The sequence below is a fragment of the Lithobates pipiens genome, unplaced genomic scaffold (genome assembly GCF_037356315.1).
Source record: "Lithobates pipiens isolate NorthernLeopardFrog02 unplaced genomic scaffold, aLitPip1_a1.2 Scaffold_16, whole genome shotgun sequence".
NCBI classification, from domain to species: domain Eukaryota; kingdom Metazoa; phylum Chordata; class Amphibia; order Anura; family Ranidae; genus Lithobates; species Lithobates pipiens.
In genome coordinates, this window is record NW_027507748.1 from 601,791,221 (window position 1) to 601,817,660 (window position 26,440).

General features: G+C 47.2%; 1 protein-coding gene across 8 annotated transcripts in view; it reads left to right on the forward strand.

Moving 5' to 3' along the window:
• Window positions 1-26,440, forward strand: part of PARP4 (poly(ADP-ribose) polymerase family member 4) — a 716,724-nt gene that overhangs the window by 11,695 nt on the left and 678,589 nt on the right. For all 8 annotated transcript variants that reach the window (XM_077483981.1, XM_077483982.1, XM_077483983.1 and 5 more), the window contains exon 2: window positions 15,567-15,699. In XM_077483981.1, coding sequence (XP_077340107.1) covers window positions 15,568-15,699 — 132 coding nt within the window. In that variant the 5' untranslated portion in view covers window position 15,567. The remainder of the gene's footprint in view (window positions 1-15,566; window positions 15,700-26,440) is intronic.

A 26,440-nucleotide genomic window follows, 5' to 3' on the forward strand; every position in this document is an offset into this window, starting at 1 on the left:
CTTGCTGGACCATGAGTCAGCGGTAATATGCACCTTACCGCTGACCGCCCTGTCCAGCGAGGCAAGGACATTGCCTTCCACATGCCGGTAGAGAGCCGGAATCGCCTTCCGTGAGAAAAAGTGGCGTTTGGGGACCTGCCACTGAGGAACCGCACATTGTACAAACTCACGGAAGGGGGCCGAGTCTACCAACTGAAAAGGCAGCAGTTGAAGTGCTAGCAATTTAGCCAAGCTAGCATTCAACCGCTGGGCATGTGGATGGCTGGGAGTGAACTTCTTTCGCCGGTCCAGCAGCTGGGGCAGGGACATTTGCCTGCTATAATCGGACGTGGGTGTACTGCTAGCAGAGTGCCCGGAAGCACTTGGCTGTGACACACCTAATTCTACACCTTCATTCCTCTCAGAGCAGGTTTCAGAGAGCACCGAAGGTCTAGTGGGGTTGGAGATGCCAGCTGATGAGGAGCAAGGAGAGGTCCGCTTTGTTCTTTGGTGTGGGTCTTTGAGGTACGCTTGCCAACGAGCTGCATGGCAGGTCAACATATGTCTGCTCAAGCATGTGGTGCCCAAGCGGCTGATGTTTTGGCCACGCGAGATACGCTTGAGACATATGTTGCAAATAGCAGCGGTGCGATCTGATGCACTCGTCTCAAAAAAGACCCACACTGCCTCTGCGCGTTTGGAATAACGCGCAGAGGCAGCGCCCTGCACAGGCGGAGCTCTGCGGTGTGATTCAGTCGGTGTGCTGCCCCTAAGCTGGCCCCCGGAGGGCATCCTGCCTCGTTGGACATGTGCCTCCTCCTCCTCCTCTCTCCTACCAGACACCCACGTGGAGTCAGTGCCCTCATCATCCCCTCCCTCTTCATCGCTGTAGCAAACCTGGCAGTATGCTGCAGCTTGTGGAACATGACTGCCAGATTGCTGTCCTTCTTGAGCATCCCCTCTCTCTGCATTCACGCTACTGCCTTCCTCTAGCTGAGTATCATCATCAGAGCCTACAAAACACTGGGCATCCTCCTGGAGCATGTACCCAACACTGTGCTCAAAGAGTTCAGGAGACTCCTCAGGAGGACATGGTGGGTCTAGGGAAGGAGTCACTGATGATGACATTGAGACGAGGGAAGACGATGCGTTGGCAGCTGCTTTGCTAGTACCCTGAGACTGGGTGAGAGAGGATGAGGAGGATGAAGAGGGCTTGGTCATCCACTCTACCAAGTCGTTGGCATGTTTCGGCTCAACATGTCCAGCTGCCGAAAAGAAGGACAAGCGTGTCCCATGGCCACGTGCTGATGATGACGATGCACCGCGTCCACGACCAGCACTGTTGTCTCTAGGCACAGAGCCTGCTTGCCCTCTTTTATCGGCTCGCACCTGTCTGCCTCTCCTTGCTGGCCTTCCAGACATAGTAATGGCCTGAAGGGAGTTGGGAAAAACAGCAATTGGGTAAGGTATATTGTGCTGGACGCACACACAACTTCCAATAACTCCTGCAGATGGCAGATGGCTCAAATAGAGAAGAGCTATATAGGTGGATATAGCGGTGTGTACTGGGTTCAGAGAATGCAGACAGCACGCACAAGCTCCTACCGCTGACTGCAAACTCTATTTAAAACGAGCAAGATAGTTTGCTATATAGGTGGATATAGCGGTGTGTACTAGGTTCAGAGCACGCAGACAGCACGCACAAGCTCCTACCGCTGACTGCAAGCTCTATTTAAAACGAGCAAGATAGTTTGCTATATAGGTGGATATAATGGTGTGTACTGGGTTTAGAGCACGCAGACAGCACAAGCTCCTAACGCTGACTGCAAGCTCTATTATAAAACATAGATATATCACTAGCTATATAGGTGAATATAGCGGTGTATACTGCGGTCAGGGCATGCAAACAACAACCACTACAGAAGAGCAAGAACGAAAATCGGCCGATAACGATCGGTGTATACTGTGTTGACAGGGCTGCTGATAGAAACCATGGGGCCCCGTACAGCCTACCTGATGGGGCCCCCTTCTGCCCCAACCTCAACCCCACCTATCCATCCAGCAAAAGGGCTGATATAGGTGGGAAGGGGTTAATGATGCCAAGAGGTGCCCATGTCTTACTTTGTAAACTTACAATCTTTTTTTATTTATGTGCATTATATTAAAATATGCAGCAAAGTCAGTATAACTGGCAGAAGATGCGGGGGGTAGGTCAGTAGAACAACGGACAGAGTCCCCCATTTCATATCAGAGTCCCCTCCATCACAGCAGAGCCCCCTCCATCACAGCAGAGCCCCCTCCATCAGAGTCCCCTCCAGCAGAGCCCCCTCCATCACAGCAGAGTCCCCTCCATCAGAGCCCCCTCCATCACAGCAGAGTCCCCTTATATCACAGCAGAGCCCCCTCCATCACAGCAGAGTCCCCTCCATCAGAGCCCCCTCCATCACAGCAGAGCCCCCTCCATCACAGCAGAGTCCCCTCCATCACAGCAGAGCCCCCTCCATCACAGCAGAGTCCCTTCCATCACAGCAGAGCCCCCTCCATCAGAGTCCCCTCCAGCAGAGCCCCCTCCATCACAGCAGAGTCCCCTCCATCAGAGCCCCCTCCATCACAGCAGAGTCCCCTTATATCACAGCAGAGCCCCTTATATCACAGCAGAGCCCCTTATATCACAGCAGAGCCCCTTGTATCACAGCACAGCCCCCTCCATCACAGCAGAGTCCCCTCCATCACAGCAGAGTCCCCTCCATCACAGCAGAGTCCCCTCCATCACAGCAGAGTCCCCTCCATCACAGCAGAGTCCCCTTATATCACAGCAGAGCCCCTTATATCACAGCAGAACCCCTTATATCACAGCAGAGCCCCCTCCATCACAGCAGAGCCCCCTCCATCACAGCAGAGTCCCCTCCATCACAGCAGAGTCCCCTCCATCACAGCAGAGTCCCCTCCATCACAGCAGAGTCCCCTCCATCACAGCAGAGTCCCCTCCATCACAGCAGAGTCCCCTCCATCACAGCAGAGTCCCCTCCATCACAGCAGAGCCCCCTCCATCAGAGCCCCCTCCATCACAGCAGAGTCCCCTTATATCACAGCAGAGCCCCCTCCATCACAGCAGAGTCCCCTCCATCAGAGCCCCCTCCATCACAGCAGAGTCCCCTCCATCACAGCAGAGCCCCCTCCATCACAGCAGAGTCCCTTCCATCACAGCAGAGCCCCCTCCATCAGAGTCCCCTCCAGCAGAGCCCCCTCCATCACAGCAGAGTCCCCTCCATCAGAGCCCCCTCCATCACAGCAGAGTCCCCTTATATCACAGCAGAGCCCCTTATATCACAGCAGAGCCCCTTGTATCACAGCACAGCCCCCTCCATCACAGCACACCTTATATCACAGCAGAGCCCTTTGTATCACAGCAGAGCCCCCTCCATCACAGCAGAGCCCCCTCCATCACAGCAGAGTCCCCTCCATCACAGCAGAGTCCCCTTATATCACAGCAGAGCCCCTTATATCACAGCAGAGCCCCTTGTATCACAGCAGAGCCCCCTCCATCACAGCAGAGCCCCCTCCATCACAGCAGAGTCCCCTTGTATCACAGCAGAGCCCCTTGTATCACAGCAGAGCCCCCTCCATCACAGCAGAGTCCCCTCCATCACAGCAGAGCCCCCTCCATCACATCAGAGCCCCCTCCATCACAGCAGAGCCCCTTATATCACATCAGAGCCCCCTCCATCACAGCAGAGTCCCCTCCATCACAGCAGAGTCCCCTTGTATCACAGCAGAGCCCCCTCCATCACAGCAGAGTCCCCTCCATCACAGCAGAGCCCCCTCCATCACAGCAGAGCCCCCTCCATCACAGCAGAGCCCCCTCCATCACATCAGAGCCCCCTCCATCACAGCAGAGCCCCTTATATCACATCAGAGCACCTCTCAACATCAGTCCCCATTTCAGGTTGGTGGGGGAGGGGGCCTCTCAGGAGGTGTTAGGATCGTTTACATTACAAAACATTTCTGACTGTTCGTGTTGTGTCTGTGCTGGCAGGCCAGATGCAGTGTCAGTGGGCCTGTTTTAATCTGTGCCAACATGAGAGAACTCTCCTGCACAGCAGCATGTCTCTTACCTAAGAAGCTCCCGTCCCCGGCTGCTGAGTGCTAATTAGACTTCTCTCCTCCAACCAATGAGAGCAGCGGAGGGGTGTGGTCTTGGGTCTGTGGAGAAGGCAATCTAGAAGCTCTGGACTGGATTACAGAGCTCAGCTGAGGTCCTGGGAGACACAGATTCCTGGATTCTGTTTCCAGGATTTTGTAATGGAAAGATCCAGTGTGTAGTGTACAATGAGCGCAGGGAGCCACTTGTAAATTAGAAAGCGTTTTTTGGGTTTTCTCCACTGAACTGTCTTTGAAGCTGCACAGGCCCCCCCTGCTGGCCGGGCCCGGTACAACAGGGCTGGCTGTACTGGCTTATCAGCGGCCCTGTGTGTTGAAGGTACACAGAACACCCACTAACTGCTTCAGTCGCCAACACACTACACAAGGCCTCTGCGCTGGTGGCCTTATATAGTGTGGGGCGTGTACTACACAGCCTGAGCTATGATTGGCCACAGGCATCCTGCCTGTGGCCAATCATGGCTCTCCTCGCAGCCGGCGCTGTGATTGGCCAAGCATGCGGGGTCACAGTGCATGCTTGGCCAATCATGAGCCAGCAATGCACTGCGCCATCGCAGTGCATTGTGGGCCGTGAGCGCCACACGAATTTGGCGCGAAAGGCCTATAACGTTCGGAATTCGCCGAACGGGCGAACAGCCGATGTTCGAGTCGAACATATGTTCGACTCGAACACGAAGCTCATCCCTACTCCTGGACATATTAACCCCCCCCCCCCCCCCCTGTTATCTAATGCTTTTAATGCTTTGCTGAAGCAGTGTTCCTTTGGCAGAGACACATTGATGGCTATAATATCCATGATACCGAAACCTATTACAAACCATACAGTATTGACAAACTACAGACCAATTTTCCTGCTCAACTTCGACATAAAAATTCTAGCCCTTAGACTTAAAGCGGAGGTCCACCCTAAAGTGGACCTTCCGCTCATTGGAACCCTCCCCCCCTCCGGCGCCACAATTGGCACCTTTCAGGGGGGAGGGGGTGCAGGTACCTGTACAGTACAGGTATCTGCACCCACTCGCATTCGCTTACACTTTGGGACATAATCCGCTGTTCTTGAGATTGACCTAGAATTGGAGGATTGAGATGCCATCTGGCCGAACATAAAATCCTCCACTTAAAATATTTTAGCCCTTGAAACAAATTATAAGCTCCTCCATGCGCTGGTATTTTGGTCCCGATAAGGATTGCCAAATTTTTGCCTGGGTACTCCCCTTTGTGTTTCCGTGAGTGTGATCAAGAAGGTACTTGCATATCTGGAATGCCCTATCGTGCAGCGAATTTGGACTGAAATTTTCAAAATGGCTTCCACTCTGGTTAACCTCACGCTTGATCCTGACCCATCACTGGCATTACTGAATCACAATACATAAGGCTGTACTAGAGCTCCGTTCCGCCTCATATTGCAACTCATGACGGAGGCTAAACAATCCATAGCATGTGCCTGGAAGTCCCCCTCTCTTTGCGCCATTGAAATTAAACATAGGGTCACCCAGGCTATGATCCATAGCAAAATTGAAGCAACTATTCAGGATAAAATTCCTAAACACCTTAAAATCTGGCGATCATGGGTGGATCATTTCATTCCCCCAAGCTTTGAGTCTCTCCTGGTATCCTGAGAAAAGATTCTTCATGACTACTATAACCAGGGTCTTTGGCTGGCCCAGAGCAGTTGACCTCCCTTCTTTTCGCCTTGCTTCTTCTCTCTGCCCCTTTTCTCCACCCTCTTTACTCTACTATTCATTTTTTTTCCCCTATCTTTATCTTCCCCCCTCTTGAAACACTTAAGGAATGCGATTATTTTTTTTATTTTTTTTTGTGCTTCCCCCTCTATACACTTTCTATCTACCAGTTTTGTTTTGTATACATTAGCCACTTAAGGACCAGGCCTCTTTTTCAGACTCGATGTTTTTTGCTAGAAAATTACTTGGAACCCCCAAACATTTTATATTTTTTTTTTCTAACACCCTAGAGAATGGCGGTCATTGCAATAATTTTTTTCACACCGTATTTGTGCAGCGGTTTTACAAGTGCACTTTTTTTGGAAAAAAATTAACTTTTTTGAATAATAAAATAAGACAACAGTAAAATTAGCCCAATTTTTTTTTATATTGTGAAAGATAATGTTACACCGAGTAAATTGATACCCAACATGTCACGCTTCAAAATTGTGCCCGCTCGTGGAATGGCGTCAAACTTTTAGCCTCAAAAATCTCCATAAGCTTCATTTAAAAAGTTCTACAGGTTGCATTTTTTGTGTTACAGATAGGTCTACGGCTATAATTATTGCTCTCGCTCTACCGATCGCGGCAACACCTCACATGTGTGGTTTGACCGCCGTTTTCATATGCGGGCGCTAATCACATATGCGCTCGCTTCTGCACGCGAGCTCGTCGTGAGGGGGTGTTTTTAACCACTTGAGACCCGCGCTATAGCCGAATGACGGCTACAGCGCGGATCTCCTTTGCCGGGACTACGTCTATTGATGTAGTCCCGTGCACGAGCGGCCTGCGCGCCCTGTGATCGGCGAGTCTATGAGACTCGCCTGATCACCGATCCAAGCAAGGGGTCGATCCCGACCCCTTATCACGTGATCAGCTGTCAGCCAATGACAGCTGATCATGTGATATAACGGAGCCGGTAATCGGCTATTACGGTTTAGGAGATATTCCCCTCGGTATGCGCCGCTGACTGCAGCGGCGCATGCGCACAAGGGGATTCTCGGCCTGAAAATCCGGCAGTGGCCGGCCGGCCGGAATGAAATCTCCGCATGCGCGGGAGTGACGATATCGCGGCTCCGGCCACTCACAGCGCCGGAGCCGCGATACCCGAAAGAAACGCAGAGGGAGCATGTCAGCTCCCTCGGCGTGGATCGGGCCAGATGTCGGGGCCTCGTTCTAAGGTAAGTATTTCATAATGAGCTAGTATGCAGTGCATACTAGCTCATTATGCCTTTTTGCTTTGCAGGTTTAAAAATAAATAAATTTGCGGGTTTACTACCGCTTTAAATGCAATTAAAAAAGTCATTTGAAAAAATTACATTAAAAAAAAAATATCAGGGGATGAAGTCACGTGATGTGATGTCACGCGTAGGGATGGGAAGGAAGCTGACTGTGGATGCACTTTCTGCTGATTACTAGAAAAAGGCTTTTTTCTATCTATTAATGTGTGAGTACCCTGTGTATGAAAATTTCATTAAATGTTATTTGTGAAATACTACACTATGGTATTCCCTCTCTATTAATCTATTGGGTCCTATGGAGCAATAAGAATAACATTTAAAGGAGAAGGTGACAGAATTTACCAGAAGAGAAGACATATAAAGAAATCTATATACCTTTATGCAAATCCCTCCTTGCTATAGGTAAGGGGCCACTGCCCACTAAAGTGTGATCACAGCGGGATTAAGCACTGGGAGATCCGCACCTCAGTTGAATTTGCACAAGTTTGCACAAAGCACTTGCACTTAAAGGAGACTGTTGTTTATTTATGGACTTGAATATTTATATCTTTTTCTTTTTGATGGATTTCAATATGTATATTTAATCTAGAGAGGCCGGATTCATTGTGATATAAGGTATGTTACAGCCAGCTCTGTAGTGCGTTTACTACTATATATATTTTTTGTTTATTCTAAAGTTTATTCCCATGTGATCAGGAGAGGGTACCCTCTTTTTGGTCTAGGTATACTCTTTCTTATTTTCTTGTATATCATTTGTTTATTATTAGGGTGGTTAACTTATATCACCTCTGGAGAGTGTTTACTTATTTGCACATTTAGACGCACTTGGCACTTTATGATCAATTCACTGTTTTTTTGGCTTTGCACTCAATTGAAGCAGTTGTGTTTCCATGGAGGTTTTCAATTGACTCTGTAGTGCGTTTACTTTTATTTATTTTATTTTTTTGCATTTTCTCTGCACTTTATCAAAATAGTAATTTTTTAAGAGACTGTTTTTAGTTACTTACCTTTTGTTCACTTGATTTTCATTTATTTGGATTCTAGCACCTCTGTGGTGTGTTTATTTTATTTAATGTAGCACTTTGCACGTTTTGATATTATTCAGTAGACATTTATATATATTTTTTTTATATTACACTATTGATTTATGTAACTAGGCATTATACTTATCACCCTCGGAGGGTTATTTAATATAGGGGCAGCGCAATACCAACATATTTTTAGTATGTCTAAATCTACCCTAACTGAATCGGGTTAAGTTTACAATCTGTGACAGTATAGTCCTAAGCAGCAGCAGCCCATCCATTAGGGGTGCACGGGCACTGCCCCCCCCCCATCCATGTGTCCGGCCCCCATGCAGGATGCCAGTTGCCTGGATTCCAATAGGGAGTGTTATTTTGAAGTACGTGATTGGAGCCAGAGACTCCAAGAGGCTTCAAAATAGGGTGGGACTCTGGGCGCAGAGCACTGTCAACTGAGCCCACCCAGTTGTGTGATAATAGCAAATGGATATTAAAAATTTTCACACTGATTTTCCTCCTGGCCAATCAGCAAGCGGGTCTGAGACCCGTTTCCCAAATGGCTGAAATGAGATGTGTTCCGATTGGCCACCAGGGATGAAGAGGGAGGAGACAGAAGCCGCTGTGATACCCATGGAGGGGGGAAGGTGTCACCCGTGTGAAGTGCTGCCCACCATGGATGGGGTAAGTGCTCTGTATGACCCAACCGGCCAACCAGACTGGGTGGTGGTGCCGATTACCTAACAGTAAACATTGCCTGTGTAAAGTGTGTTGAATTGGCCACTTGTAGCTGGGGCTCGCAATTTGTAAACAGGGAGGGAGCCTTGTCACCCCAAAATAGGTGTCCTAGCATGAATGCAAAATGGCCTTTTAAAAATTATAGTAACATGTTAAAGAACATTTTTAGTGAACTTGTACAGTATCTCACAAAAGTGAGTACACCCTCACATTTTTGTAAATATTTTATTATATCTTTTCATGTGACAACACTGAAGAAATTACGCTTTGCTACAATGAAAAGTAGTGAGTGTACAGCTTGTATAACAGTGTAAATTTGCAGTTCCCCCAAAATAACTCAACACACAGCCATTAATGTCTAAACCTCTGGCAACAAAAGTGAGCACACCCGTAAGTAAAAATGTCAATATTATGTGTGGCCACCATTATTTTCCAGCACTGCCTTACCACGGCCACCCTGCTGCAGCTCAGTTTCAGAGTCTTGGCAATCTTCTTAAAGCCCAGGCCATCTTTATGTAGTGCAACAATTATTATTTTTTTTTCAGATCCACAGAGAGCTCTTTGCTAGCAGGTGACATGTTGAACCACCAGTAACCAATATGAGCGAGTGAGAGCGATAACACCAAATTTTAAGGGAATAAACAAGAAAAAGGTGCACTATATAACAGTAAACCTAGGTCAGACTTCGAAGGCATAGGAAACAATGAAGAGATATGAAAATAAACACTATTTATTGAAAAATACACAACATGAATAGAACAGTACAGAAAAATTAAAAATCATGTACACTAATACACAATGTGCAGTGAGCCCTTGTGTATCTATGTGTTTTACCGTTCTTCAGCATAAAGTCAACGTTCTACAGATAGCAAATAAAGAGAACGGACCTCACTGTCTGAAAATAGAACATATATATATATATATATAGGTTTTAAAATGGTGACATACCACTGTACATTTTAAAAATAGTTTTTCGTTTTCTTTCTTTCATTGATAGACACAGCACCTTTAATCTTGACCTTGGGGTTATATTGCCACCTTCAGAAGAGGACTAGGCAGAACATGTAAAAACTGCCCAGGGGGCGGTCCTACTGGCTATAACCCAGCATTTTTCCTATATTTTTTCCTGAGTAACTGCAGATTGAAGTAATACTCCAGACTTATCCAAGCAGGATTTCTCCATCAAAGGCAGCAGTTCCTCAATCTGTCAAAGCTTCACCTGACCTGTCTTTTCAATTAAAGGGGTCATGGTGAGTTGGTGAGTAGACTACTTACCATATATCCACCGAGTGATGCATTTGTGTTCCTATTATGTCCAAGTGGTGACGGTGCATAGAATCCATTCACTTCAGCTATTTTCTTCAATAACATGGACTTTTTGTTCGAGTTAATTTATTCTGTTGATATTTTATTTAAATATTGGATTATCCTCTTTAAAGGGGTTGTAAAGTAAAAATTTTTATTTTTTTAAAATAACAAACATGTCATACTTACCTCCACTGTGCAGCTCGTTTTGCACAGAGTGGCCCCGAACCTGCTCTTCTGGGGTCCCTCGGCGGCTGTCTCAGCTTCCTCCCGCAGGTGCTTCTCACGTTAATGCGAGCTCCCTCGCATTGGTGAGAAGCACTGCGGGCGCGCTCCCGTGATACAGCCGGCGGCTATAGCCGCTCGCTGTATCACAAGGCCCCGCCCCCCGGCGCGCTGCGTCATTGGATGTGATTGACAGCAGCACGAGCCAATGGCTGCGCTGCTTTCAATCCATCCACTCCAGCCAATCAGCGGCCAGGCTGAGCGGCGAAGAGGACGGCGGGGGCGAGCGCGGGATTTTCGAGGGGCCAGGTAAGTAAAACGGGGGGACTGGGGGCGCCGGCAGTGTGAGATGTTTTTTCACCTTAATGCATAGAATGCATTAAGGTGAAAAAACATTTACCTTTACAACCCCTTTAATGTATTTGGTGTATGCACAGTATTATGCACAAGATATGTTGAAATGTCAAAGTTTCATCATTAGGCACTAGTACACTTTATTTGTCCCAATATCAGCTATTTGGGTATATTATATTAAGCGCCCCTTTATCACATCGGCTGATTTATGCCTTCCCCCCGCTCAAGCTCCTACACCATCTGCTACGCAGAGTGGAGGCCGAGGGGATTCCAGTGATTCTGATTGGCCTCCACATCCTTGGTACGCAGGGGGACCTTCTGTCACAAGGTCCAATACTTCATCATGCTTTACTGTCGATGTTTTTAACAGCATGGCTGTTGAAAGCCAGGTGCTAAGGGACAGAGCACTGTCGGATTCGGTAATCTCCACTATGCTGAAGGCACGGAAGTCATCTTCTCGGGAAAAGATTTTTCATCGTACATGGGAGGCTTACATCTCCATATGTGAGGAGATGGGGTGGCGTCCGCGTACATCTTCAGTTTCCAGGATCCTACTGTTTTGCAGCGAGGAGTGGATCAGAAACTTGCATTTAGCTCCATTAAGGGGCAGGTGTCAGCTTTGGCTGTCTTTTTTCAGCAACCTTTGGTGACTCGTTCATTGGCAAGTATGTTTTGTTTAGGGGGTTTGATGTGACCCCTCCGGTTCGACCACCGCTTTCTCCGTGGGATTTTAATCTGGTGCTCTCGGACTCATTTGTATCGGTGGCTGGTCCGAAGAGGGGCCTGGTGGTTTCATCGGCCACTATTTCTCTGTGGATCAGACAGATCGTGGTCCAGGCTTATGCCATGAGGGGGCGGGTGCCCCCCTTTCCTGTCATGGTACATTCTACCAGGGCAGTTGGTGCCTCCTGGGCTTTCCGACATCAAGCATCCGTTTCCCAGGTGTGTAAGGTGGCGACTTGGTCGTCCGTTCTCACTTTCACTAAATTTTACACGTTTGATGTGAGCGCTTCTTCGGATGCATGCTTTGGCCGCAAGATTTTGCAGGCGGCCGTTTAAGGTTGCAACTCCTCTGAGGGGTTCTTTTTTTGTTATGGGTGGAGTTTATTTTTTTTGTTGTTCTCACCCTTTTGTTTTTCGACACTGCTTGGGACGTCCCTAAGGTCAAGATTAAAGGTGCTGTGTCTGTCAATGAATGAAAGAGAAAATAGGATTTTTGTACTCGCCGTAAAATCCTTTTCTCTGAAGTTCATGGACGGACACAGCACCCACCCCTCCTATTTATGTTTGTACTGCTTTTTAACAAACTGAGCTGCTAGATGCAGAGTGAGCAGTTAAAGCCAGTAGGACCGCCCCCTGGGCAGTATTGTGCAGTTTTCTGTTTTGACATGTTCTGCCTAGTCCTCTCCTGAAGGTGGCAATATAACCCTAAGGTCAAGATTAAAGGTGCTGTGTCCATCAATGAACCTCAGAGAATAGGATTTTACGGTGAGTACAAAAATACTATTTTTGTCACCAGGAAATAACTAATAATGCAGGTGGATATATACAAGAAGAAGAAAAAAAAACATTGTTATTAGGGCAAATATACTTTAAACAGCCATACCTTTACAAAGAGAGAAATCTCACTTATAAGTATCTGAAAACTGGTTCAGAGGGTGCCATCCCCCTGGAAACCGGTTCTACTACACCACTGTCAGGATCTGTGCACAGAAAGGTCAGGCCAGCCCAATCTAGTAAACAGTGTAAGATGATATAAATATGTAACTACCAACACACATAGTAGGCTCCTTTTAGGCCAGGTTCACACTGCTGCGGGGGGAGATCCGGATGTGATTCGCACCGCACTGCAGTGCAAATCACATCCGATCTCCGTAGCGATGCGAGTTCAGCCATACAGATAGTATGGCTGAATTCGCATCGCTCCCGCAGCAAACTCGCACGGGACCCTTTTTTTGGTCCGCAACAGAATCGGATCGCATGGGTGTTCACACCATGCGATCCGATTCCTGTGCGAGTCGGCAGATCGCACTGCGATATGCGGACGGATCTGGGGGTGTCATTAACATATCATTGACACTCCCAGCCGTCCGCATAGGGCAGTGTGAACTGCCGGCGGGAGGTGTGCGATGCGGGAAACCGTCACGGATTCGCGGCGTTCCCGCATCGCAGCGGTGTGAACCCGGCCTTAAGGTATGTTAATATACAACACCTAATGACAATGATCATAGGAAAGGAGTACCTGCTAGTAAGAGAGGAGCGTAAAAAGCCAGATGGTTCCAGGGACAGGGGCAGAATAATGCACAAAGAGTGGACTCGGTGCAAAAGAGGGGAGCCAAATATGGACTACTAATCAAATATGCCCACCAATCAAAGTGGGTACCCACCGGGAAAATAGTCCAAATATGAGACTGAGAGATTGTCCACAATGTTTAGCAAAATCTATAGAACAAAGAACCAAGAAAAACAGTAAGCAAGAGGTTAAGTAACCAAGTGATGCACTATAAGAATCTATCTATAGCTACAAAGCAGAAGTACCTACTTTAATATTAAGACAATGATGTGTGGCCCCAGGCAGACAGTCATATGCTAATCACAACATGCCCCTGTGTGTGGCGGCCATTTATAGCCCAAAATCGCAGGTAAAACAGCACAGTAATGATGACATTATAAGAGGGCGACGGCAAGAAAAAAAAAATTATAAAGAAGAAAAAACTTGTTGCATACTATTCCAGGTTACATTCAGCTAGTCCCATGAGTAGACCAACATGTATAAAAATACAATTCCTGTTCATTCGTTGTCCATACAAGGAGTTTTAACCACTTCAGCCCTGGGAGGATTTACCCCCTTCCTAACCAGAGCATTTTTTGTGATTCGGCACTGTGTCGCTTTAACTGACAATTGCGCGGTCGTGCGACGTGGCTCCCAAACGATTTTTCACATAAATATAGTTTTCTTTTGATGGTATTTGATCACCTCTGCGGTTTATATTTTTTGTGCTATAAACAAAAAAAGCGTAAATTTTGAAAAAAAAACACATTATTTTTTACTTTTTGCTATAATAAATATCCCCCCAAAATATATGAAAAAATATTATTTTTCCCTCAGTTTAGGCTGATACGTATTCTTCTACATATTTTTGGTAAAAAAAAAAAAGCAATAAGCATTTATTGATTGGTTTGCGCAAAAGTTATAGATGGCGTCTACAAAATATGGGATAGGTTTATGGCATTTTTATGAATTATTATTATTATTTTTTTTTTTACTAGTAATGGCGGCAATCTGCGATTTTTATCAGGACTGCGACATTTTGGCAGACATATCGGACAATTTTGATATGTTTTTTGGGACTATTGGCATTAATACAGCAAATTTATACTGTTATACAAGCTGTACATTTCTTCAGTGTTGTCACATGAAAAGATATATTAAAATATTTTCAAAAATATGAGGGGTGTACTCACGTTTGTGAGATAATGTATGTTAATAGATCCCTTACCCCTCTGAGTGCTGCCTGCCGTGTTAAATACTTACCTTTGTGCCCATTTGGGTAATCTTCACTACGTGGCCCTTCCCAGTGCTGAATAAAACTCACACATAGGAATGGATGGCTGTTGAGAATTGTAGTGTGTAGTTGTTCTATGTGTGCCTACTGGCACTCCTCACACACTTTTGATGATTGTCACTGAAGTCAAAGGCTTTTTGCCAAAGCTATCTGTTCCAGTTAATGTTTTGCCACACCATGGAGACCATAACAAAGATCTTGTATCTGCTGCTGTAGTTTGTAAATTACTTTTAGCGTATGACACCGTCATCAGAAATAATCAAGCAAAATCCACACAAAACCAATTTATTTTATTGTTGATAGTTAATAAAATGTAATCAATCGAGTAATCTGTTTTCTTGTGGCTTTGCAAGCTGCAGTTCCCTGATAGACTGACAACAGTTAGGATCATAGAGTGGAAGATCTGACTAAATTTCAAAAAAGATATAAAAGGCTAACAGATGACTCGGCCCAAAATCAAACCATAACTTTAAGTGAAGTGCCGTTTACATGGCTTGTCAGTGTGGTGACCCATTGCATTGGTGGTTAGTAGAGAAATGCTCTATTTAATTTATGGTCAGTAGGAGAAGGACTCCTCCAAACAAGGGCTCAGTGGGAAGAATGCCTTGTTCACATTGATGGTCAATGTGGTTGGTGCCCTTAACATTTGTTGATCAGTGGAATGACCATTACATTGGTGGTCTGTGGAGAACTAGGAAGAATACCTCTTACAAACAGTTAAAAAGGTAATTCCACTTCACTGACTGTTGCATTGCGTAGGTGCTGAATCTACGCAGGCACTGTTTAATGAACCCCTAGCAGCATCCGGCTGCCAACTCTCCCAGCTATTTGTGCTCACTCGCATGAGATCGCTACATGAGCAATTACATGTGAGTGGGCATAGTAACTGAAAGCTGGCAGCTTCCCATTGCTTTTAATGGGGCTGTCTACTCGCTACAGTCAATTGTGATCTCTTTTATCCCTTCTCCCTCTCTCCCCTTCTCTCCCTCTCTACTAATTCAGCTATGTGTGCAATTTTAAGCTTCAACCATTGAAATCTGTAAAAAATTATAAAAAAAAAAAAAATAACCCTCCTTCTTTTTTTTTTTTTTGCAAAGCAGTTAAAATTAGCAGGTAAACACTAAAAAATTAGCTCACAGTTCCATGTCCCATGTCCCAGAATTATTCATACTTCATATTTTATTTCTACCTCACTTTAAAAGGAAAAATGCTTATTCTAAGTACAGTAACAGATTTTTTTTTTGTTCTTCATTCTAGGATGGGTGTAGGCATCTTTTCAGAGTGTGTTTTCTTCCTCAAAGTCAACTCTTTACCATCCAAAGAAAAGACAAACCTCAAGACCAGCATAACTTCCAATGGAGGAGCTATTTCCTTTGCTATCAATGAAAAGGTATGTGTAGCAACTGACTGCGTTTGACAGCATTTGTTATGTATTGATGACTTACTGCCATGGCAAAACATATAGCAACTGTTCTAGGAGAGCTCCTGTGTTCATGTCCTCCAGTAGACAACTCTGGTCCTTGTTTTAGAATTGCCCCAACTTGCAGAATTATTTTAGCATTTAAAGGATTACCGTATATACTCGAGTATAGGCCGACCCGAATATAAGCCGAGGCCCCCAATTTACCCCCAAAAAAACTGGCAAACTTATTGACTCGTGTATAAGCCGAGGGTGAGACATGCCTGTCCATCCCTGTGTGTGTGTCCGTCCATCCCTGTGTGTCCGTCCATCCCTGTGTGTCCGTCCATCCCTGTGTGTCCGTCCATCCATCCCTGTGTGTGTGTGTGTCCATCCATCCATCCATCCCTGTGTGTGTGTGTCTCCATCCATCCATCCATCCATCCCTGTGTGTGTGTGTCTCCATCCATCCATCCCTGTGTGTGTGTGTCTCCATCCATCCATCCATCCATCCCTGTGTGTGTGTGTCTCCATCCATCCATCCCTGTGTGTGTCTCCATCCATCCACCCATCCCTGTGTGTGTGTGTGTGTGTGTGTGTGTGTGTCCAGCCTACCTGTGTCCCGAGCCTTTGTCCCGAGCCTCCGTCCCGTGCCTTGCCTCCTTGCCTCCGTCCCGTGCCGTGCCTTGCCTCCGTCCCGTGTCGTGCCTTGCCTTGCCTTGCCTCGGTCCCGTCCCGTCCCGTGCCGTGCCTTGCCTTGCCTCCGTCCCGTGCCCTCTTCGTCGGCGCCTCGGCGGCCATTGTAAAATTCAAAAGCCGCGCCTCCTCCTTCGCCTGTGATAGGCGGAACACTGAATTTCCCAGCAGCCTGTGTTCCGCCTATCACGGACATCGTATCATCCTCGTCCGTAGTACGAGGATGATACGATGTCCGTGATAGGCGGAACACAGGCTGCTGGGAAATTCAGTGTTCCGCCTATCACAGGCGAAGGCGGAGCCGGAGGCGCGGCTTTTGAATTATAGAATGGCCGCTGTCTGTCTGCTCGACACGCTGATCGAGCGGGCAGACAGCGATGACTCGAGTATAAGCCGAGGGGGGCACTTTCAGCCTCAAAAAAGAGGCTGAAAATCTCGGCTTATACTCGAGTATATACGGTAGTCCTTTTAAGTTATTTTTCAACAGTAGGTTGAATCTAGTGAGTTGTCGGCCATTGGCTTTTTTATGTTTCTCTACAGTGAACTCCAGTGTTGCGATCTTACCGCAATTTCTAACTCCTTTTCCATCCACCATACGGTTTTGCTACTTCTGCATTGTTTATATTTTTCTGGTACAATATTTTTATTTAAAAAAACGAAAAAGATATATAGCTATAATAGGGCGGCACAGTGGTGTAGTGGTTAGCACTCTCACCTAGCAGTAAAAAGGGTCGCTGGTTCAAATCCCAACCACGACACTACCTGCCTGGAGTTTGCATGTTCTCCCTGTGCTTGCGTGGGTTTCCTCCGGGTACTCCGGTTTCCTCCCACAATCCAAAGACATGCAGGTAGGTTGATTGGCTTCTGTCCAGGATTGGCCCTAGTATATGGATGGGGACCTTGGATTGTGGGCTCCTTGAGGGTAGGGACCGATTTGAGTGTTCAGTGTGCAGGGATAGGGGCAATTGTGGACACTCACTCAGGTTGAACTGGATGGACTGGTGTCTTTATTCAACCTTACTAACTATGAAACTATAATAGAGGAACTATTGAACCGTAATGACCCTCTGGTCAAACCCAGGGGTCAACACAAGGTGCCTGAGCAGAATTGTTCAGAGGTTTGGGTGTGGACAGTCCACAAAAATCGGGGAAATCTTAAACCAAACCAAACTCGCAAACAAAAAAAAAAAAAAGGAATACGGAGGAGGGAATGGGGAAAGGATTAGATGGCAGAGGGGTAAACGGAGAAATGAGAGGAGATCCCAGAACAAGAAGAGAGAAAAGAAGCTCAGAGTAGAAGGGGAAAGGGTTCCCCCCCAGGCCATGGGGCAGAAGAGATAAAATTGGAAAGCCTAGGCTGGTCAGGTGCCAGGTCGGAATAGCGTAAGACCACCACAAGCCCCATACCTTAAGAAATTTAGTATGGGAGTCATGGATGATACTAGTACTTCACTTTCATGAACGAGACCGCCGGATTCCTCCAAGCCCTAGCTATCCTCAGTTTGGCTGCAATGAATAAATAGGTTGCCAATTTCTGTTGATAGGAGAAAAGGCCTGAGATTGGACAATGGAGTAAAGCCTATTTGGCATGTTTGCATGTGGAAAAGAGTTAACGGAAGTCCAAATACCCTCAACCAAAATCCCACCGGGGGGAGCCAGGACCACCGTATATGAAGTTTGTCTTCCCATTGACCACATTCCCGGAAGCACCTATCAATGTGAGCTGGACTGGATTTTGCAATACAGGCTGGGACCCAGTACCAGCGTAGTAGAACTTTATAGGCTGCCTCCAGAGTAATCTAATTGAAGGAGCACTTTGCAATACTGGTCCAGGCTTTGTGCCAATCCGCTAAGTTAATGGGGGGAAAGTCTTGTTCCCACTTACGAGCATATGATAAAGAGGCTAGGGTACTGCTAGAATTAAGGGTGGAATAAATTAAGGATTTGGTACCAGGGGCTCCAGGATAATGTAGAAAGGTGTGCTCGAAGGCTGTTTTCTGGTATGGGAAAGTGTCAAGGTGTGATAGTGAGGTTACCCACTGTTGCAGTTGAAGATAGTGTAAAAATTCCACTAAGGGGGGCCCCGTGGGTCTCTTGGAGCAAAGCCCAGAAGGGAAGGTGCGAGAGCTGAGAAAGTGTCGGACCTCGGAGAACTCATGAGCAGGCTACCTTGAAAAGATATGTGGTCGTTCTAAGCCGAGAGGGAGCATGGAATTTTTCAAGGGAGGGAGGAGCGGAAGGAATGGAGACATAAGAACAACGCTGGTGTTACAAAGTGATCAAATGGACCACTTTCCGGACATTATCCCACGACTGGCGGCCTGGTACAAAGCCAACCTGGTCTCTATGGATCAGGGAGTATAAAATAGGATTTTTTTTTTGTCATACTTGCCTGTAAAATCCTTTTCTTTGACTACATCACAGGACACAGAGCTAATTTAATATAATAACTACTTGGGTTATATGCCACCTATAGGTGAATGGACACTGGTAGATCAATCAGAAAAATCAAACGGGAAGTCCTCCCCTATTTAACCCCTCCTACATAGGAAGCACTTCAGTTTTGTAGCAAGCAATAAATTGCCAAAAAAAGGGAGGGACCTCTGTGTCTTGTGATGAACTCAAAGAAAAGGATTTTACAGGTAAGTATGACGAAAAAATCAGATTGCTCTTATAAACACCGACCTACACAGCTCCTCTCTGTAACTAAATGGGTTTGTTAGCCTGCGACTAGGAGAACTAGGCAAAATTGTAACACAATACACAGAATTGTCAGTACTTCCCAGGGGTGGACCCTGTGCTAAAAACCCTCCCAGCTGCCCCAGCAGCCTCAGTTTTATTTTGCTTAGTGAAGGAGAATGACCTAGGAACACTGCGGGCCCTTTGTTCAATTTTTTTTTGATGCAGGATTTATACTTTTGCTCAAGATGAAAGATCCTGGGATCTTCTATCAACTGCCAGCTGGGTGACAGGCTGGTTGAGTTATCCTTGTAGTCCCCCCAGTCCGGCCATCGAGCGTGTGCAGGTCGCAGCTAAGGCTCAGCAGGCCACGACATACCTCAGCTCCAGAGGAGGTCGGTGAGCTTCAATGCTCCGGGGTATACATATGACCGGGCTACTGATGTCTGGATCACAGTATACCGGGCCAGCAGCCACCCTGTAACTGCACAGGAGAGGGTCTGTGATGGAATGTCTCCCAGCTCTTCAGGACTGGTAAGTATGGCTCTCCCTCCTTCAGGGGGGTTGAGCAGCTGGGCATTCCCTGGGAGGTCGATTTGGGGGCCATCTCACCTCCTTTTCTTCTCTCCCACGTCACTATCTTCCCTCCCCCCCCCGGGGGTGGGCGGCTGCATGTGCTGCGGGCGGTGTGTGTATAGGGATCACTGGGTCTCTCACCTGTAGGGGGTCTGTGCGGCTAGCGATGGTCCTGGTCCCGGTGTGGGGGGGGGGGGTCCCAAAAGGTGTCTGTGGAGGTATTTTTGCTGGTTGAGGCAGCGCTGTTCTAGGATTTTTCTTTTCACCGCATGGTGCTGTCCGGCAGCCATTTTGGCTGAGGGCAGAGCAGGTTCCCCTTGTGAGCCTGAGTGGCCATTTTCTATGGGATTTTCCTATTAGTAGAATTGGCGGCAATATTTTTTGAAGCCCGAGCGCTCTTTTCACCGCAGTTCTCTTGTGACAGCATACCATGTGCTATCACATGCTGTTTCCTGTGTCCACTGTGTATGCAGGACACTGGATGGCCGTTCCTGAATGCTGGTGCAAGCTCTGCAGATCGTTTCACCGCTCTTTTCTACAGCTGCTGCCGACAGTTTCTTCACTCTGCAACTGGGTAACCTCCTGGGGACTACAGGCACGGCTAGTAACCATCACAGAACGCCCCAGGGTGGTGTGTCTCACGCTAGGAATCCCCCCACCCCCCCAGGCGGCGGCAGCAGGAGGGTGGGGCCTTCACTGTCCTAAGTCCCCTTTCAGGTGGCAGACAGGGTAGGGTCAGCTGGCTTCAGAAACTGGTGTTTCTTCCCCCAAAATCCAGGCTATTGTAACCGGGTCACCTGCGGATAGCGCTGTGTCCATGGACACCCTGACGGCGGTCCTTAACTCTTTTGTTGCAAAAATAGAGGCGGTGCACATAAAAGGCACCTCCCCCCCCGTCCTCTGGGGAGAGCTCTGATGCAGACTCTGACCCTGCTGCGGCTGACCTATCAGACGAGGCTGACCAGGACCATACGGACAGCGAGGATGATTCCCCGTCCGTGGCCGGGCGCGACAAAGCACTTGTTGGAGCACTTATCACAACTGTGCGTGATACTGTGAAGATCCAGGAGCCAGCGGATCCCTCTGCTGATGTATCGGTCCCTTTTGAGTCCCGCAAGCCAGCACTTTCACCTAAGGTGTTCCCGTATTTGACTTATTTTGACAAGTTCATCTACAGGGAATGGGGTCGGCCGCAAAGGACCTTTTCGATCCCCAAAAACATGGCGGTGCATTACCCATTTGAGGAAAGCCTTCTCAAGAAATGGTCGGCTCCTCCCGTCGTGGACCCCTCAGTATCTAGGTTAAATAAAGTAACCACGATCCCAATTGAGGCGACTCCTGCATTTAAGGATCCCACGGATAGAAAGGCCGAGGTGGTGGCTTGTTCCTTGTTTACGGTTGTGGGGTGAGTCATGCAAACTGTACTGGCATCCGCACTCATGTCGCAAACACTGACTGAGTGGGCAACACTTTTGCACTGCGAATTGGGAGAGCAACTGCGAATTGGGAGAGCAACAGGCCCTGTTAGGGGCGGTGAGGGACTTGCTAAATCAGGGGGTGATTGTACCAGTTCCGGAATCGGAACGCTTCCAGGGGTTCTACTCAAATCTGTTTGTGGTTCCCAAGAAGGAAGGGGTACGTCCGATCTTGGACTTAAAAGCCCTCAATTACTTTGTAAAAGTGCAGAGGTTCAGAATGGAATCAGTTCGCTAAGTAGTCGCTGCACTCCATCAAGGGGACTCCCTGGCATCCTTGGACATCCAGGAATGCGTACCTGCACATACCCATATGCCTTCGGCATCAAAAATTTCTGTGTTTGGCAGTCGGGGAAGCCCACTACCAATTTGTGGTTCTCCCTTTTGCCCTGGCATCAGCCCCCCGAGTCTTTACCAAAGTACTGGCTCCAGTATTGGCATTGCTGCAACAATGTAGGATCACGATTGTGAGTTACCTAGATGATCTCCTCCTGAGAGCATCTTCCTCCTCAGAATTAGAGGAGGATGTGGCAATCACCATGCAGACCCTGTGAGGATTTGGGTGGCTGTTGAACCTAAAGAAGTTGGTGATTGTACCGACCCAACGTCTGGAGTACCTAGGTTTACTATTGGACTCCAGGGAAGCGAGGGTCCTTTCCCTTCAGACAAATTGCAGACTCTCAGATCTGCGGTCAAACTACTGATGAACCACAAGTGATCATCGCTCCGCTTTTACATGCGAGTACTGGGGCTCATGGTAGCCTCCTTCAAGGCAGTACCTTATGCCCAGTTCCACACCAGAGTCCTGCAGAAGGAGATTTTGACAAAATGGGACAAATCTCCGTTGTCCCTGGATCGGCAGATCCAGGTGAGCCAGCCAGTCAGGGACTCTCTGATCTGGTTGTTGAGGTCCCCAGTGATTCAGTCCGGGAAATCGTTCCTTCCTCTGAAATGGACGGTGATGACTACGGACGCCACTCTATCCGGCTGAGGTGGAGTGATGGGGATTCAGTCGGCTCAGGGCCTCTGGTCGACAGAAGAATCCAAGTTGCCGATCAATCTTCTTGAATTGAGAGCGATCAGGCTGTGTCTCCACACATGGTCGATGTGTCTTCGAGGGCGTCCGACCAGGATACAGTCAGACAACGCCATGTCTGTGGCATACACAAATTGCCAAGGGGGAACAAGAAGCTCAGCCGCTGCTCGGGAGGTCGCTCACATACTTCGGTGGGCAGAGCGATACGTTCCCGCCCTGACGGACATTTACATCCCGGTGGTGGAAAATTGGCAGGCGGACTGAGTCGACAGATGCTGGACCCAGGAGAATGGGCATTGCATCCAGAGATATTCAGGCTGCTGTGCCGAGATTTGTGTCCGGACAAGAGATCCGAGGGCAGACGCGCTGGTGGCTCCGCTGGATCAGTACCAGCTTTACCATCGCTGACTTTAACTGCGTTGGCTGTTTAGAGCCAGGTGCTGAGGAACCGGGGTCTGTTGGACTTGGTGATCACGACTATGTTGAGGGCGCGGAAATCTTCTTCACAGAAGATATATCATCGTACCTGGAAGGCCTATATCTCCATGTGTGAAGAGAAAGGGGGGCATCTGCGCTCCTTCTCTATATCCAGGATCCTGCTGTTTCTTCAACAAGGTGTAGACCAGAAGTTGGCGTTGAGCACCATTAAGGGGAAAATTTCAGCTCTGGCTGTCTTTTTTTTTTTTTTCAGTGACCCCTGGCATCTCGTTCATTAGTGAGTACCTTTGTTCCGGGGGTATGACATGTAGTCCCTCCGGTGCATCCACCGTTACCACCGTGGGATTTGAAACTGGTGTTATCAGCGCTTCAAAAGCCGCCGTTTGAGAATATCAGGGAGATTCCCTTGTTGACCCTTTCACAGAAAGTGGTTTTCCTAGTGGCCATAACATCGGCCAGGAGGGTTTCGGAATTGGCGGCCTTGTCCTGCAAATCGCCTTATCTGGTTATCCACAGGGATAAGGTGGTGTTGCGTCCACAACCGTCCTTTCTACCGAAGGTGGTGTTGGCTTTTCATATCAATGAGGACATTGTATTACCATCTCTGTGTCCTAAGCCGGAGCACCCCAAGGAGGTGGCCCTTCACACTCGACGTGGTTAGGGCTCTAAAAGTGTATTTGTCTGCCACAGTTCCCTTCGGAAGTCAGACTCGCTGTTTGTTTTGATGGCTGGTCCAAAGAAGTTTTGCAGGCGGCCGTATAGTTGCAATTGAGATTTTTTCTTGGTTTTTCAATAAAATGCAGTACTATTTGTTAATGCACTGTTGTATTACTTCCGTAAAATGGTTGCGCTGTTGGGGATCTCTCCTGTTGAGAATATCCGGTTATATGGCGGTGTGTTTTTCCGTACACTGCTGTTTTTTGTGGGTTTAGTTTCACTTGTTCCCACTTGCCATGGTGGATGAAGTTTTTATTCTTTTTTTTCCCAGCCCTCGTTTGGCACAGCTTGGGGACATCCCATTTAGTTACAGAGAGGAGTTGTGTCGGTCAGTGAATATAAGAGAAAATAGGATTTTTTTGTACTCACCGTAAAATCCTTTTCTCTGTAATTCACCGACCGACACAGCACCCACCCCTCCTTTTCTCTACGCTATACTGCTTGTTGAGGTACTGAGGCTGCTGGGGCAGCTGGGAGGGTTGTTAGTACAGGGTCCGTCCCTGGGCGGTACTGACAATTCTGTGTATTAGGTTACAATTTTGCCTAGTTCTCCTAGTGGCAGGCTAACAAACCCATTTAGTTACAGAGAGGAGCTGTGTCGGTTGGTGAATTACAGAGAAAATGATTTTACAGTGAGTACAAAAAATACTATTTTTCTTACATCGTACATTACAAGACACAGAGCCGGTTATAAAAACTACTTGGGAAGTTCCAAAGCAATACCCTTAAAAGGGAAGCAGACACCATCAAAGGAACTGCCACTAGAGAAGGACATACGCTGCTGTTTGTAATACGCTGAGGCCAAAGGCAGTATCCTCCATGCTTTTGACATCCACCTGGTGAAAATCCTGTAGATGTATAAACCAAAGACCAAATAGTGGCCTTGCACAACTGGGCCACTGACACCTGATGGTGGATGGCCCAAGATACTCTCACACACCTTGTAGAGAATCTCTCCCCAGAAAAAAAATGGGATTTTTCCATTTAAACCATAGGCAATGATAACTTGGCAGATCCACTGCTAAATATTTTCCCTGGATGCTGCCTGCCCTTCCTGGGCTCCTCTGGCAGCATAAACCAGGAATCTGTGCTGACAACTCAAGTGAATCCTGAGCATCTGAACTACTTCTATAGTACATAGCGATCTCCTGCCCCCAGTGGATCTTTCTCCTGCCACTATTCTATACATGGAATATGCACTGATGATCGAGACAGATGTGGTTCACCTTCCTGAGTTGCATGACTCTTGGTGCCGCCCCAGTTGACTTGTATATGGTCCTGCAGAGGCATTTCCTGATTAAACCTACAACTGGTTTATCCCAATATCCAGAGCAAAGAGTGCTGGCCAAAAGTTCCAAGATATTGGTGGGCAGTATTTTCTCCTGTGGAGGCCAAGTCCACTGAACTATAGCCACCTTCAAACCAATTGGAGAAGCTGGCATCAGTGGTTATTATCTTCCCAATCCCTTCTTCAGATTTTCGAACCATCAACCAACAATTTTAGCTCTGCCATACCCCAGGAACAGAGCCCTCTGGCAATCCAATGCCTGGATATTCGTGTTCCAGATGGAGAGAATGATCCTCTACAAAAAACCTGGAGTAGGACTTTAGACAAGGAATGTCCCTTCATCTAGATACAACTTCCTCCTGCAGAAATGTATCAAAGGAAAATCTGGAACAGACTACTTCCTGAACAAAGATTATTGAGGTATATTGAGATTGGCACCCCCTGCATTTTCAAGAAGTCCAGCACTGGGGCTGGGAGCTTTATGAACACTCAGAGCTGTGGCCAGCCCGAAAAGCAGAGTCAAAAATTGACGAGTCTGGAAAAACATGGCATTGCTGACTATGGACCCTGACATCTACCCCTTGCAGAGAGGTCAACACTAAATGGACAGAGCCTAACTGAAACAGAAGGATGTCCAGCAGCTTAAGATCTAAGCTAGACCTTATGTTCCCTGGTTGAGTATTTCCCTTTCCCCCCCCTTTTTTTTTTTTTTTTTCCTTTATAACGAGCCCATAGCTTCTGCACCAAAGCCAAGTTTGAGGCAAAAGACTGACAACTATGTGGCCACATCAGAGACTGCCCTAAGATCTTCTGGCCTGAGAAGCTCTCAAAATACAGCAGCCTCAGATGCCACCCTCACACAGGTGGGGAAAAGCTTACAGCCTCTGGTATTCCCGGGCAGTCTCATATCCATATACTAACCAGGCTTGATCCTGCTTAGGCTTTGATCACCAGAGATCAGCCATGATCAAGGTGATGCGGTAGCAGTCCATTTGATGAAAAAATAAATGTCACGAAAAACACTGCAATGCCAGCTGCCAAGGAGTATGGCTGCAGAGTGACAGAGCTCTTAATATCACAGGGAAATGGGAGCAATTTACTACATCCCTCACATTTGGGACTTTAAAGGCTCTGAGGAATGTACAATACACTAAAATCGTATACAATAAGTATTTTATTAGTATAGAAAATATCCTTAAAAAAAAAATTAATCAATACAATACATGGAAACAGATATTTGGTCAAAGCCACTAACAAGCAAAAATGTGTATTTGTCCACTTAGTATGATATTGGAGATTGATATAGAAAACCATACGCCGACAAGTTTCAGAGTCTTCAGAGCTCCTTCTTCAGGGAAGGTTTTAACAATCTTGATAAATATAATCTATAAAACAGAACATATATTAGAGCATTCATAGATAATTGATGGTAACATAACATGATAGAAGCAGAGAAGTGAGAGGGGGGAAAAAGGAGAGTGGCAGAGCTCTTAATATCACAGGGAAATGTGAGCAATTTACTACATCCCTGAGCCTCAGATCACAGTGGTTTTTCCTCCCAGACCTGCGGGCACATAGTGGCAACATCTCCAGGAAGAGGTAAGACACTGGCAAAATCGGTACCGGTAAGCATGCTAGTAAAGCACATAGCAGCCACTCGGGACAAGGTGAGATTGCACAACACTATTCCTCCCATAAGCACAAGCCACATCATGGGCAAATTCCTCAATCCCAGTCCCCCTCCTCCTCATCTAGCCCAATTAAAGCAAAACATGCAAACCTACAAAAGGCTGACACAGAGGAAATTGATGGGGGAATAGACATCTC